This window comes from Hemitrygon akajei, chromosome 13, assembly GCF_048418815.1.
Source record: "Hemitrygon akajei chromosome 13, sHemAka1.3, whole genome shotgun sequence".
NCBI classification, from domain to species: Eukaryota; Metazoa; Chordata; class Chondrichthyes; order Myliobatiformes; family Dasyatidae; genus Hemitrygon; species Hemitrygon akajei.
Window position 1 is genome coordinate 24,687,437 of NC_133136.1, and position 16,470 is coordinate 24,703,906.

The 16,470-nt window shown below is 40.6% G+C and overlaps 1 protein-coding gene across 1 annotated transcript in view; it reads left to right on the forward strand.

The window, feature by feature from the left end:
* The window catches only part of cntfr (ciliary neurotrophic factor receptor), a 310,302-nt gene that overhangs the window by 102,106 nt on the left and 191,726 nt on the right, over window positions 1-16,470 (forward strand). The window contains exon 3 of the mRNA XM_073064253.1: window positions 2,212-2,290. Within this exon, the coding sequence (XP_072920354.1) occupies window positions 2,212-2,290 (79 nt within the window). The remainder of the gene's footprint in view (window positions 1-2,211; window positions 2,291-16,470) is intronic.

The following is a 16,470-nucleotide window of genomic DNA, read 5'->3' on the forward strand; positions in this document are numbered from 1 at the left end:
ATTCTGGAGTTTGGAGTTCAATTCCAGCGTCATCTGTAAGGAGCCTGTACGTGCTCCCTGTGGAATGTTTGGGTTTTCCCCTGCTGTTCAGGTTTCCTCCCACAGTTCAAAGGTGTACCAGCTAGATTAACTGGTTATTGTAAATTGTCCTGTAAATAGTCTAGATTAAATCCAGTTTGTTGGCGGTTGATGAGGCAGCATGGCTCAAAGGCTTTATTGCTAAATAAATAAATATATTTACAGTGCAAGTGTTATTGTATTTTTGTATCTGGGCAGTGGGCAAGTTATTCTTTAATGCTTTAGGATCTTTGCTATCTTGCTCTCTCTTATTATTTTCTCTTTTTATCTTTCTTTCCCAACCTGAGATACAAAAGAGTGGGGGGTGTTGGGGAATCATCAACAACTGGAAAGAGATTAAGCTAAAATTCTGAATTCTAAACCAGCAATGCTAAAATCATAACCTGCCTTTATCTCAAGAAGACCAATCTGATGCATGCACTGCAACAGTTTATTCATTTTTTTATAGTGTTAGTGATGTAATGAGGTAATCCATTCCTTAGAAGACCGTGGTCGCCTCGATCAAATGATAGTTTCAGGGTTGAGGAGGGTGCATTTTTAGTCACATGAAGTTACTGCAACTCCAGAGGCCATTCAGCCCAACGGGTACATGATGGACTGTAGAGCTGTAATGCCATCAATCACATTCCTCTTCTCTTTATTTCCCTGTGAGCCTGCGATTTGTTTTCCCTCACACAACCATCATTTGATTCATCTTGCTATACACCTACATTAAAGTGGAATTAACAGTAGCCAGCATTTCGCTGGGAAGGATAGCAGAGTGCCCAGCAGAAACACAAATGAGCATGCATATTCCTTGACGGCAGCATCCAAGGTCAGGACTGAATGTAAATCCCTGCCACTGCGGTACGGCAGTCTTAGCTGCTGCATCACGGTGTTATCAATCATGGGATGATGAAATAAAGATAGACAATTGCAAGCGAGTACCAGTCAAGCGCAATCTAATTAGGAAGCCATGTTATGTTTGGTGCAGAAAACGTGGCAACACCTGTGGTCTGTCCTCGGCATAATACTCTTATTTGATTTGATGCAAATAGCGCATTTCACTGATGTGATGTACATTGTGATGAATAAAGCTAATCTTTCACCTTCAATCTTTAGCTGTAGAACATACTCTGAAATGTTCCCACCCTTGTTCGTTAAACTAATATACTTTCTTGTGATGGAGCTTTAACAACACTGCTGGATAAGAAATTCTGTGATTCTGACTAACAGTGATGAAGAAACTCTTTAAAGGCTCAAAGAGATAGTGATAATGTTGCTTCTGTAGTATTCTTGTCCTTGTCATCCTCAGTGGTTGAGCCAGAGATTAATTGTACCTTGAATGCTGTGGTGTATCTTGCAAATCATATGCATTGTGGCCAGAGTTTGACACTGGTGGATGGAGCCAAATGCAGAGTCCAGTGGCAGGAATGTCTAGCAAGTGAATTGATGTGTCACATCATTGGAAACCTGGGACTCTACTTCCCGTACACTTCTAACTGTGTGGCCAGATTCTGCTCCATCTGCAAGTTTGCAGACAATACCACTGTTGTGGGCCGCATCTGATGAGTTAGAATACAGGAGGGAGATAGAGAGTACAGTGACATGGTGCCATGACAACAACCGTTCCTTCCATGTCAACAAAGCTGGCCATTGATTGGTTGTAGAAGCAGTTTCTTTGTATTCCATTCCAATCTGGGATACAAAACAAATTAATAATTCTAAAAACAATGGTAACATTTGATTGATCATAAACCTTGTTCAAATATATTTATTTTAAAAATTATTCTATTAGAATTTGATTATACCTGCAATCAAAACCAACAAGAAATGTTTAAAAAATATGGGTTTACGTTAATCCCAATGAGGGACAGTGGATGTGCTGTCTCTTCAGCCAAATGACATTTCTACCTGTCAAGTTGTCTCATTGTCTCAGACTGAGGTTTGTGTTAGTACTTAGAATCATGAACGATGACAGATTGAATTGTTGGTTTGACTTTGGATCCTGGGGTTGGTACAGGCAAGTCCTTAAGAATAAGACGGGTTTGGTGTAAGAGTGATGCTCACACACATTATACTTCTTTGTAGATTAAGAATCCCAGCAGCTGTCTTTCTGATTGATGTTGATGATTTCACTTGTTTTCTTAACAGATGGCAAATATTGTTGCTTCTGCCTACTGTGTGGTGTTTGCCATTCTGCTGGTGCATACGCGAAGCCACAGCGGGCCAGGTAAGTTGGCAAGCAAAGAATTTCCTTTCACCTTCTGATTCACGCACTTTCCGTTAGCCTATTCCACCCCAGGCAGAGAGAAAAGAAATCAAAGAATTTCAAATTGAATGCCTAATATCCTCAATTCTTCCCGTAAAATAAATACGTTTTTCCTGATTTTCTTCTTTCCTGGATGCATGCTGGGAAATATCTAATTTGCTAGACTTTGAATATAAGCATAAGAACCCAGGAATGACAGGAAGGTTATTCAACTACAAGTGGCGCTTTAATGCTATGTTCTCTTTAATGTTGTGTGCCACAAGTGAACTAAAATACCTATTATGGTGTCTAATTTAGGAATAGATGGTACATTGGTTACATCAGAAACAGTAATGACTGTAAGTACAGATTAGCTTTATTTGTTACATGTATATCAAAACTTACAGCGAAATGGATAATTTGTGTCAAAAACCAACATCATTTGAGGATGTGGTGGGGGCAGCCCACAAGTGTCACCATGCTTCCAGCACCAACATAGAATACCCACAACTTACCGACCCTAACCTGTATACCTTTGAAATGTGGTTGGAAACTAGGGCACCCAGAGGAAACCGACACAGTCATGGAGAGAAACATACTTACCCGTCCTTGTATTAATACCTAAACTGGAAAAGCACGTAATATTCTTCGCATACGGCCTGGGCACAGTGGCTCAATGGTGACCTTCTACACAGAATGGAGATAATGGAACAGTACAGGCCCTTCAGTCCACAATTTCAGCTGACATTTGAACCCACTCTAAGATCAAACTAACACTTCCCTCGTACATGGCCCTTCATTTTTCAATTCTCCATGTGCCTATTTAAGAGTTTTGTAAATGTCCCTAATGTATCTGCCTCTACCACCATCCTGGTTGGGTGTTCCATGCACTCAGCACTCTTTGTATAAAGTACCTACCTCTGACAACTCTCCTATACTTTCCTCCAATCACATTAAAATTAAACTCCCTTGTACTAACTATTTCCACACTTGGGAAAAGTTTCTGGCTATTCACTCAGTCTATACTGAGCTCAGTATTCCAGATATGTTTCATAAAGCTGTAACATAACATCCCTGCTCTTATATTCTGTCCCAGCTAATGAAGCCTAGCTTGTTTGCTGAGTGTGGCACTTGCTTAAGTAAATAATACATACCATATTATTAAAATAGTGTTGTAGTGTTTTTAATTACACCTGGAAGTATAAACAATAAATAAGAACTCAGAATTTTCTTTATTGCCCATAGTTCTCAGGCCAGGAAACTATAGTCTTTCTTGTCTAGGATAGGAGAGACAGTGTCCAATAATTTTGGGTTCTGCCATGTGGCGTATACTGAGGAAATGCAGAGACAGATGTGTTGGATTCTGTTACTTAGGTCAATATAAACTTATGATGGCTATCATATAAGTCCAAAATTCATCTTCAAAATGTAGTACCTCAAGAAGGAGGCATCCATCATTAAGGACCCTCACCACTTGGGAAACACCTTCTTTTCATTACTACCATTGGACAGGAGGCACAGGAGCTGAAAGATCTACTCTCTACATTTAGAAGCAATTTCTTCCCCTCCATCATCAGATTTCTGAATGATCCTTGAACCCATGAACACTACCTTGCTATTTCTCTATTTATTTATTGTCTGTTTGTTTATTTATTATGACATACAGTAATTATTATGTATTGCCACAAAACAACAGCTTTTGTGATTTTGATTCTGATTTTGATTGATAGCATAAGATTCAGTGCAGGAGTTCCAGTCACTCTTCTTTAGTGGAGTCTTATATTTTAAGAAAACACATCTCTTGAAAAATCTCCTGTGTTCTCTGTCTGTTTATTTTGTGATCAGTAGAGGGACTACACACTGGTGCAGGGTGAAGAGCAGCTACTCCATAGCTCCGGAAACCTGGGTTTGCTCCTGACCTTTGGTTCTGTCCATGTGGAGTTTTCACGTTGATCCAGTCACTACATGGATTTCCTCCAGGTTCTCTGGTTTCCTCCCACATTCCAAAGATCTCAGGGTTGTAGAATAATTATTGCCACTACAAAATGCCCCTCAAAATCTAAGTCAATTTATTATCAGAGTACAGATACGTCACCAAAGTTCAAACGTAGGAAGTTCACTAGCCTGAGATTCATTTTCTATGGGCATTCACAAGTACAAAGAAACACAATAGAATTTATGAAAAAGGCACACACAAAGACTGACAAACAATCAATGTGCAAAAGAAGACACATTGTGCACACAAAGAAATACTGTAAACATGAACATGAGAAATTCTGCAGACACTGGAGATCCAGAGAACCATGTACAAAGTACTGGAGGCACCCAGCAGGTCAAGCAGCATTTATGAAATTGAATAAAGTGTGGACATTTTGGCCCAAGACCCTTCTTCAGGACTGAAAGTGACAGGGGAAGACATCAGAATAAAAAGGTGGGGGAAAGGGAAGAAGGATAGCCAGAAGGTGATAGGTGAAGCCGGGTAGGTAGGAAAGATAAAGGGCTGGTGAGGAAGGAATCTGATAGGAGAGGAGAGTGGGCCATAGGAGAAAGGGAAAGAGGAAGAGGCCCAGGGGAATTGACAGGCAGATGAGATTAGGTAAAAGGCTAGAGTGGGGAATAGAAAAAGAGGGGAGAAGAGGGAAAATGAGTTGTAGTGTCCTTGAAAGTAAGTCCATAGGTTGTGAAATCAGTTCAGTGTTTTGGTGAGTGAAATTATCTACACCAGTTCAGGAGCATGATGGTTGAAGAGTAACAACTGTTCCTAAACTTGGTGGTGTGGGACCTAAGGCTCCTTTACCTCCTTCACAAAGGTATCAACAAGAAGGTAGCATGAGTGTTCGAATCTGGAGGAGGAAGGAATTGATAGCAACATGGTGAACATAAGATAAGCTTGGGTAACATAGAGGAAAGGATGCCTAATGGTTGATGAAGATTTTATGAACCAAAAGTACTGACTGTGCTGTTGTTCTCTATGACATTCTAAGTACCAAGCAAGAAAAGCTCTCAAGTAAAGCTGGAAATTCTCACCCTTATCTGCAGCCAAATGATAACAAGAGAAGGGCTGGTAGGCACTGTTAGAGTAGCATCGGCATATAAGTGAAGTACATTTTGTGAATGGTACAATTAGGCTGAATCCAGGCTGGAGGAGTAATGTTTCATATTCCATCTGGATAGTCTCCAGCCTGATGGTACGGCAATCAATTTGTAGTACCCATTCCCCTCTACTTCCCACCTTCAGCCTTTATTTTTTTTCCTCCTATTCTGGTAGACCTCTCACCTCTTCTCTTCTCCCCACAGCCCTCATGACCTGCCTATCACCTCCCTCTGGTTCTCCAACACGTTCCTCTTATTCCATGGTCCATTCTCCTCTCCTATCTTTATTCTTCAGCTCCTTACCTTTTCCACCTATCATCTCCCAGCTTCTAACAACATCCTCCCTCACCTCCCTACCCACCTTCCCCCTCATGTGGTCTCATCTATCACCTGCCGGCTTGTACTCTTCCCCCTCCCTCCACCTTCTTATTCTGGCTTCTGCCCCCTCCCTCTCCAATCCCAATGAAGGCTTTTAGCCTGAAATGGCACCCTTTTATTTCCCTCCATAGATGGTGAATGAGCCGTTGATTTCTCCAGCATTTTGTGAGTGTTGCCTAGGAAATGAATGTCTGGGGAGTGGGGTGCCAATCAAGTTGACTGCTTTGACTGGCTAGTTTCATTGTTCTGGGAAAATTGATGGATATACACTTATCCAGGCATCTGTAGAACATCTGACCTCACAATGTGGTCCTGGCAGACCTACCTGGCCATCAGCAGGCAGATTGCTGGGGAATAAATGTGCAGAGTAATACTGTTGACAACAGTTTCCATCACTTTGCTAATGAGGAAGAGAAGACAGATGGTGCAGTAATTAACCAAATTGGATTTGTCCTGCAGGACATAACGGCCAATTTTTCACATTTTATAGCTTGGCTGGAGATGCAGCCAGTTCTGGAGCATAGGGCTTCGATATTACAGCTGAGATGTTGCCTAGTCCCAGAGCCTTTACTGTATCTAGTGTTCCATTTATTTCTTGAAATGACATGAAGTGAATTCTCCATCGGGTTCCCTAGTTTCTCTTCTGTCTAATGCTCTCCAAAGTTGGGATGGAGTCCTTACTCAAGGAAAAATATAACACCATTGGAGGATATTCAGGAAAGATTCCGCAGGCTAATTTGTGGGATAGAGGATTGTATTGTTTGGACTTTAAAATAATGAGGGATTATCTTAATGAAATATATCAATCCTAAAGGGGCACAAACAGAGTAAGTGTCAAGACATTTTGCTTAACATAATAGATTCTTCAAATGCTGTAAATCTTGAACAACACACATAAAATGTTATCCCCCACCATCGATGCTACCTAATTGCCGAGTTCCTTCAGCATTTTGTGTGTGTTGGTCAAGGTATTTTTCTTAGTAGTAATCTTTGAAACAAGGAATATAATTTCAAGATGAGGTACATGTCATTAAAAACTGAGGTATGTAGATTAATTTTCTTGCAGAGGAATTCTCTGTGGTAAAGAATTCTCTACTCCTGAGAACTGTGGATTCTAGATTATTAATGTGAAGTGCAGGCAGATAAATTTTTTGAAAAATCTGAGAATCAGGAAATTTAATGACCTGGCACAGAATAGATTAGACAGATTTATCAATTATATATACATTGAACCACAGTGCCTATAAAAAGTATACCTCCCCCACGTCCCTCCCCCCGGGGGATTCTTCATGTTTTATTGTTTTACAACATTGAATCACAGTGGATTTAATTTGGGCTTTTTTGACACTGATCAACAGAAAAAGAATCTTCCATGTCAAAGTGAAAACAGATCCCTACAAAGTGATCTAAATTAATTACAAATATAAAACACAAAATAATTAGTTGCATAAGTATTCACCCCCTTGAAGTCAGTAGTTGGTAAATCAGAATCAGGTTTATTATCGCCGGCATGTGACGTGAAATTTGTTAGCTTAGCAACAGCAGTTCAATGCAATACATAATCTAGCAGAGAGAGAAAAAAAATAAAATATAATACTAAATAAACAAGTAAATCAATTATGTATATTGAATAGATTATTAATAATGTGCAAAAGCAGAAATACTATATATTTAAAAAAGTGAGGTAGTGTCCAAAGATACAAAGCCCATTTAGAAATCCAATGGCAGAGCAGAAGAAGCTGTTCCTGAATCACTGAGTGTGTGCCTTCAGGCTTCTGTACCTCCTACCTGATGGTAACAGTGAGAAAAGGGCACGCTCTGGGTGCTGGAGGTCTTTAATTATGGACACTGCCTTTCTGAGACACCTCTCCCTAAAGATGTCCTGGGTACCTCGTAGCCTAGTGCCCAATATGGAGCTGACTAGATTTACAACCTTCTGCAGCTTCTTTCAGTCCTGTACAGTAGCCCCTCCATACCAGACAGTGATGTAGTCTGTCAGAATGCTCTCCACAGTACAACTATAGAGATTTTTGAGTGTATTTGTTGTCATGCCAAATCCCTTCAAACTCCTAATAAAGTATAGCTGCTGTCTTGCCTTCTTTATAAATACATTGATATGTTGGGACCAGGTTAGATCCACAGAGATCTTGACACCCAGGAACCTGAAACTGCTCACTCTCTCCACTTCTGATCCCTCTATGAGGATTGGTATGTGCTCCTTCGTCCTACCCTTCATGAAGTCCACAATCAGCTCTTTCATCTTACTGACGTTGAGTGCCAGGTTGTTGCTGCGGCACCATTCCACTAGTTGGCATATCTCACTCCTGTACGCCCTCTCGTCACCAACTGAGATTCTACCATTGGCAGCAATTACAGCCTTGAGTCTGTGTGGTTAGGTCTTTATCAGCTTTGTACATCTGGACGCTGCAATTTTTCCCTATTCTTTTTTACAAAACTGCTCAAACTCTGTCAGATTGCATGGGGATCATGAGTGAACAGCCCTTTTCAAGTCCAGCCAAAAATTCTCACTTGGATTGAGGTCTGGACTCTGACTTGGCGACTCCAGGACATTAACTGTTGTTTTTAACCCATTCTGATATAGCTTTGGCTTTATACTTGGGGCAATTGCCTTATTGGAGAACAAATCTTCTCCCAAGCCCCAGTTCTCTTGCAGACTGCAACAGGTTTTCCTCCAGGATTTCCCTGTATTTTGCTGCAGTCATTTCACCCTCTAGCTTCACAAGCCTTTCAGACCTGCTGCAGAGAAGCAACCCCAAAGTACAATGCAGCCACCACCATGCTTCATGGTAGGGTTGCTGTGCTTCTGATAATGTGCATAGCTTTTTGGTGATGGCCAAAAACGTCAATTTTGGTGTCATGAGACCATAGAACCTTCTTCCAGCTGACTTCAGGGTCTCTCACAATGCCTGAGGCAATCTCTAGCCAAGATTTCATGTGAGTTTTTTTGCAGTAGTGGCTTTCTCTTTGCCGCTCTCCCATAAAGCTGTGACTGGTGAAGCACTGGGGCAACAGATGTTGTATGTGCAGTCTCTCCCATCTCAGACACTGAAGTTTGTAACTCCTCCAGCGTTGTCATGGGTCTCTTGTCGGCCTCCCTCACTGATCCTCTTGTACGGTCACTCAGTTTTTGAGGATGCCCTGCTCTCGGCAGATTTACAGCTGTGCCATATTCTTTCCATTTCTTGATGACTGACTTAACTGTATGCCAAGGGATACTTGGAAATTTTCTTGTATCCATCTCCTTTCTTGTGCTTTTCAATAACCTTTTTTGAGGAGTTGCTTGGAGTGTTCTTTTGTCTTCATGGTGTAGTTTTTTCCAGGGTACTGACTCACCAGCAGTTGGACCTTCTTTTACTACAATCAATTGAAACACCTTGACTGCACACAGGTCTCCAAAAACAGATCTCCATTTAATTAACTATGTGACTTCTAAAACCAATTGGCTGTACCAGTGATGATTTGGTGTGTTATATTAAGGGCAGGTGAATACTTATGGATTCAATTATCTTATTGCCCTGTTCCATCCTCTATCTATATCTATAAAGAACCGTGCAGGTAGACATTAAGGTGCAAGGTCAGGACAAAGTAGATTGTGAGGTCAAGTGTCTATGTTAATGAGCAAGGGAAGCATTCAATGGTGGCCTCCAACCTGATGGCATGAACATCGATTTCTCAAACTTCCCCCAACTGCACCCCCCTTCTCCATTTCCCATCCCCATTCTCACCTCACCTCTCACCGCATATCAGCAATCAACTTCCCAGCTCTTTACTTCATCCCTCCCCATCTAGGTTTCACCTATCACCTGGTGATTCTCTCTCCCCTCCCCCACCTTTTAAATCTAATCCTCTGCCTCTTTTCTCCAGTCCTGCTGAAGGGTCTCGGCCCAAAAAGTCGACTGTACTTTCTGCCATAGATGCTCCCTGCCCTGCTGAGTTCCTCCAGCATTTTGTGTGTGTTGAACTGTTCAACAGTTTTATGTCGCTAGGGTGCCTAAAACATTTGCACAGTACTACAGTAATTTTATGTATTGCACTGTACTGCTGCCACAATGCAAAAGCAAATTTCATGACATACATGGGTGACGATAAACCTGATTCTGATATGTGTCTCTATTGTGGACTGCGAGTGGGAAGGTGGTAGGGAGTGGGGAGGGGGCAGGAAGCACCAGTGAGACATTCTGTAATGATCAATATACAAATTGTATGGAATCAGATAACCTTGCCTGATCTCTCAGAGCTGGGTGTGCCTGCACTCGTGCCACTCCCCACCTCCCTGGCACTCCTTCTCTGCCATCTTTCCTACACCCGCCCACGGTGCTCCACCCTCACCATTCCCAACTTCCTTTTCTCCTTTCCGATTTACAAACTCGCTCTCTGCACAGCATTTGTCACAACATTGACAAATACAGTGCTGTGCACCCAACCTCCATATATGTTCCTGAGGGCTTTGCATAGTTCTGTGGGTTGACTACTGAGTCTTTCAACATTGACCAGTTTATCGATTCAAAGCAGTCATATAGTACCTCATCTATTCCCTCAGACCAAGACTGAACAACTTTCTATATTGGATCCTCGTTTGTTTGTATGCAGCGAGATGGAGCACAGTCTGGTGCTCTAATTTACCAAAATGTGGGCAGAGGATAAGGAATATTGGGAATGCAGAATAAAAAGCTTATTACAGTGAAACTATTCATTTGTTACTGCAATTAAATCCATTCAGTTTACTAATGTCTTTAAGGGAAGGGGATCTATCATTCTTATATTGTTTGTCCAAATCCACCAACAGGATTGACTCCTAACTGGTTGCTTAGTTAATGGTCAATTAGGCATTCACCAATAAATGCCAATGATGATTGCTCTCATTTATTTAAATCAGCTCTTTGGGAGCTATGCCCAGTTCCTACATGCATGATTGGTTGATGTGGCACAGAGCACAGAGCACTCAGCACTCCCAGTTCTTTGATGCTGATCTAAAAGCAGTTGCCACACTTTGCCCTACCATCAGTTGACAAGGAAAGAGGAAAGTTTTCCTTCTATCAGCAGACCAGTCTTTTATTGTTCCTGGGACATAAACACCAGGATGATTGATGCTGATGCAGCCTGTCTAGTGTGGGTTATCGGCACTCTGGCCTGTATCACAGGTTAAAAAAGGCCTGATAATTGGAGTGGAGGCTGTATCTGTGTGACTGTATCTTAACATGGATAAAATAAATTGAAAAAGATGGGGGCAAAGAATGATTAATGTTTAATATGTACTTATCGCAATGTTAATCTACGTCCAAGTAAATTTATTATCAAAGTAAATTAATATCACCATTTACTACTTTGAGATTCATTTTCTTGCAGAGATTTACAGGAAAATAAAGAAATACAATAGAATTTATGAAAAAAACTATACATAAACAAAAACTGGCAAACAGCCAATGTGTAAAAGAAAACAAAATTGTGCAAACAAAAGAAAACCATGCTGAGACCATCTGTTGTAAAGACCTTGAACATGAGTCTGTAGGTTGTGGAATCAGTTCAGAGTTCTTGTGATTGAAGTCATTCAAGCTGGTTCAGGAGCCTGATGGTTGTGGGACAATAATGGCTGCTGAACCTGCTGGTGAGCAACCCAAGGTTCCTGTACATCCTGCCCGATGGTAGTAGCAAGAAGTGAGCCTGGCCTGGATGGTGGGGTACTTGATGATGCATGCTACTTTCTTGTGGCCGCACATCCATGTAAACGTGCTCAGCAGTGGGGAAGGCTTTGCCTGTGAAAGACTGGGCTGTATCCACCCTTTCTGTAGACTGTTCCACTCCTGGGCATTGGTGTTTCCATACCCAGCCATGATGCAACCAGTTAACTTACTGTGCACTGTGCTTCTATAGAAGTTAGTGACATGCCAAATCGACACAGACCTTTAAGACAGTAGAGGTGCTGCCATGCCTACTTTGTGATAGCACTTGTGTTGGTCCAAGGACTGATCTTCTGACATGCTAATGTCAAGAATTTAAAGTTACCGACCCACTCCATTTCCAATACCCTAATAAGGACTGACTCATGGACCGCCAAGCATCTTCCTTCTGTGGTTGATAATCAGCTCTTCGGTTTTGCTGAAGTTGAGTGACAGGTTGTTATTGTGGCACCACTCAACCCGATTTTCAATCTCCCTCCTTCCTATATGCTGATTCCTCACCACATTTGATTCACCCAACAACAGTGGTGTCGTCAGCAAGCTTAAATACGGCATTAGCGCCATGCTTAGCCACACAATGATAGGTGTAAAGAGAGTAGATGCGCATATGTTTAAATATATTTATTTATATACAGCATATACATATACAAATATTTCTTTAGGGTTATAAACTATATACATATGAAACACTTTGGTTTCCTTGGCTGCGTAAGTCTAGGGAAGGCAACCTCCGGCCCCACCAAACTCATGAGATTGAGACACGCTCAATCCCACCCCAAGCCCTGGTTTGTGTGGATTCTGTGTCATTTGCTACCCTGTTACAAATTAAAGCCACAAAATAACAGACAGTACACTGCACATAATTAAAGGAATTATATTTATGAACCTGAACTAAAGGGTTAGTAAAGAATAACAAAAAGAAGAGGGCCCATACTAATTAAACAGTCAAATGTGCACAAGTTGGAGCTCACCTTGGACTTCTCTGTCACTCACACACTGGGCCCTCGGTCAACGTAAAAGCACACACCACCTTCTGAACGTCGCTCACAATCCATCTCGAACAGACGGGTCTCCCACCTGATCATACTGGTTCTCCCCAGCACCTTCTTTCTTCGTCTCCTCTCAAAACAAAGCTCCAAGCCCGACCTTAGTATCCCGCACTAGAGAAACCTCTTCTCTCTTATCTTCAACGGTAACCCAAACAAGCATGAAAACAGGACAGATTGCTTTTGCAGTACTGCCAAAATGAAATACATACAGCATAATAGTAAAAATATGAACCAGGGTATTACATATGTATATATATATATTGTGTGTGGTGTGTGTGTGTGTGTGTGTGTGTGTGTGTGTGTGTGTGTGTGTGTGTGTGTGTGTGTGTGTGTGTGTGTGTGTGTGTGTGTGTGTGTGTGTGTGTGTGTGTGTGTGTGTGTGTGTGTGTGTGTGTATGTGTGAGAGAGACAGACAAACGAGAACATCTGCAGATGCAGATGCTGGTAATTAAAGTTACAGACACAAAATGCTGGAAGAACTCGGCAGATCAGGCAGCATCTATGGAAAAGAGTAAACAGTCAACGTTTTGGGCCAAGACCCTTCATTACGACTTACCTTCAAGGACTCTACAATTCATGTTCTCAGTAATATTTATTTACTTACTTTTTTTTATTTGCTCATTTTGTTTCCCAGTCTTTGTTTCTGTGAAGTTTTTCATTGCTTCTGTTGTACTACTTTGTTTTCCTGTGAGTGTCTGCAAGAAAATGAATCTCAAAATTGTATATGTTGGCATTTACATACTTTGATAATAAATTTACTTTGAACATTAAACTTGGGAAAAACCTATACATATGAAACAGTAGAAAGTTAATTGGGAAATATATAAAAACTAGGAGCACAAAACATTGAATATATAGCACAATGCAGGTCCTTTAGCCCAAGGAACAGGACAATAAGCATCTAGGTAGAGAACTAATAATCTTCATTTTGGGATGAAAGCCTCTCTTCGGAACTTCTGATCTAAAGAAGAATACTTGCCTGAAAAATAGATCAATGACCTGTTCTCTTCACAGCTGTTTCGACCTGCTTTATGTTTCAAGTTTTTACCATTGTTTTTTTAAAATCTGCAGCATCTGCTTTTTGCTAGATTTTGGTTCAGTTCTATTATATCACTCAAAGTCAGGTGAGGCTGGATTTGCACTCATCTTCAATTTAGAGTTAATATTCCAAAGCTGTCAACAATAAGGTTGGGAAATGCCTTTTGGCTACATGAATGGACCAGTGAAACTTGATCCTGGGATAAGTCTTGAGAAGGGTTAAATGATTCACAGGAAAAAGTGTGTGTCAAATGGACTGAAAAGTTAAAGAGCTGCCAATCTTGACTGATGAACTGTCTGAAAGGAATTTGAACCAGATGTCTAACCATGTACCCTTGAGGAGGCTTGCCTCTTAAATCCAAATGCTAGGAATCTCCTTTGAATCAGTAATTAATAAATAACGGATCTTTGTATTCTGAATTTTTGTTTTTGCAATTCCCTGTGACTTTTTCTTATAAATGGTCAAAATTAATATGATCAACTATAACTCAAAAACATTTGGAAATTTAATGAGAATTATGCATGATTCCACATTTTGTAACCAGGTGGAATGCACATGAAATCAAAGTAGTGATAGTTGATTTCACACCGCCGCCTGTAAGGAGTTTGTACGTTCTCCCTGTGACTGTGTGGGTTTCCTCCCACAGTCCAAAGATGTACCAGTTGGTAGGTTAAATAGTCATTGTAAATTGTCCCATGATTAGGTCAGAATTAAATCGGCTAGGCAATGTGGCTCAAAGGGCCGGAAGGGCCTATTCCATACAGTATCTTAATAAATGAATAAGCAAGAGAGACTGAGTCACCTGGGACTATACTTGCCGGAATTCCAAAGAACAAGAGGCAGTCTTACAGAAACATTAAAAAAATTATGAAAGAGATTGATAAGGTAGAGGCAGGACAGATTTAGGATAGAGATGAGAAGAAAATCCTTTTTTAGAGAGTAATGAATGTGTAGAATTCCCTGCCCAAGGAAGCAGTTGAAGCCACCTCATTAACTATATTGAAGACAAAGTTAGATAGATTTATCTATAGCTGGTGAATTAAGGGTTATGGAGAAAAGGCTGGTAGGTGGAACTGAGTCCACAGCTAGATTAGCCATGATTTTATTGAATGGCAGAGCAGGCTTGCTGGGCCATATAGCTCCTCTTCCTTATGTTTTTATTTTCATCGGTCAGAAATACTATTTGGATAACCTCTGTATAGGATAAAGACCCGCCAGAGAAAATGACTGAATGCTCACTGGAGCACTACCAGGAACAAAAGCTTAGAATTGGAAAAAATAGCCCACATTTTAAAATTGTCCCTAGTATCTATTAAATCTACTTACACAGTCTCAAAGTGTGCTAAGTGTCATTATTCTTAACTACAATCAGAAAGTAATAGAAATGCAATATGATGGCTCTAAGGAGAGATTTAACACTGAAGTGGGACTGATGTGGGCATTGTGTTCACTATCTTTCCTCAAGTATTCATTGCTTGAATATATATTCCACATTTCCCAATTAGCTTTAAGCAGTGTTAGATGGTCACCATTGGCTGGTTGCTTACAGATGAGAATGAAGTAACCGACATTATTACTACCTTACTAACTATATAAGTTTGTAACTTCCACATCTTGGATGCAGGTTGTGACTTAATACATGTAGCTATTAACCAAGGAAGGTTGAAGGGCATATTTCAATCTATTTAATTGTGTAATAAATATCTGTACAAATTATTGATGTATCCTAGTGGACATGAAAATAATGTATCACCGTGTAATGCCAGGCAGCTTAATGAGAAGATTGAGAGCAATCAGATGTCAGTGGCTGCCAATCTTTAAATTATATCCATTTACTCAGCTTTGTCTACTTTAAGCAGGACTTGGAGAAATGATAATTATATTGGGCTGAACTCACTGACAAATTGTTTCGGTGTCCATGGGTTGAAGACTCTAAAAGCTCAGATGGAGGAAGGAATAACACTCAAAGGAGAGGCAGCAGGAATGTTAGCTTCGTACTGACTTAGCACGAAAGTCAAGTTAACCACAAAAGGTCCACATAATAAAGTGGCTGAGTCTTTGGACGAGTAGGCAGTCTGTCTGGAGAAGTGAATATGAATCCCGATTTGGTATGGATTGAAGAAGTTAAACAATTTGATAATAAAAATCAATCATCATGAATGGTAACCTCAGAATAACAGCTTGAATTGTTCCGTAACGAGCTCAGGAAAGAAAATTTACCATAATTACCCAGTTTGACCTAAATGAAGCTCTTGGTTTGGCACAGAAAACTTCAATCACCACCTTGCTGAAATGATTCTACAACTTATAGACTTATTTTCAAGGATTCTTTACAACTCATGTTCTCAGTATTATTTTTATTTACACATTGCTGTTTGTCAGTCTTCATGGATAGATTTTCATAAAATACTGTTATTTTTTCTTGTAAATGACTGCCAAAAATTAATCTTAAGTTAGTAACTGGTAACACATACATAATTTGATTTTAACTTTACTTTCAACTGCAATACATTTGACTGTCAAATAGCCGCACTGGGCAGTATAGTAGTACAACCAGAAGAGGTAGAAGGGATTTTATTTTTTATTTTATTTGAAGTTACAGCTCAAAGTAGACCATTCTGGCTCTTTGAGCTGTATCACCCCAGAAACCCCCTCACCTAATCAAGGGCAAATTAGCCTAACAACTAGTACATCTTTGGACTGTGGGAGGAAACTGGAGCCACTTGGAGAAAGCCATGCGGTCCATGGATAGGATGTACAGGCTCCTTACAGGTGACAATGGAATAGAACTTTGAACTCCAACACCCCAAGCTGTAATGGCATCGAGCTAACGGCTACATTACTGGGGTGCTTCCCAGCTCCAGTGACCCAGGTTCACCCTTGACCCAGGATGCACTCTGGGTG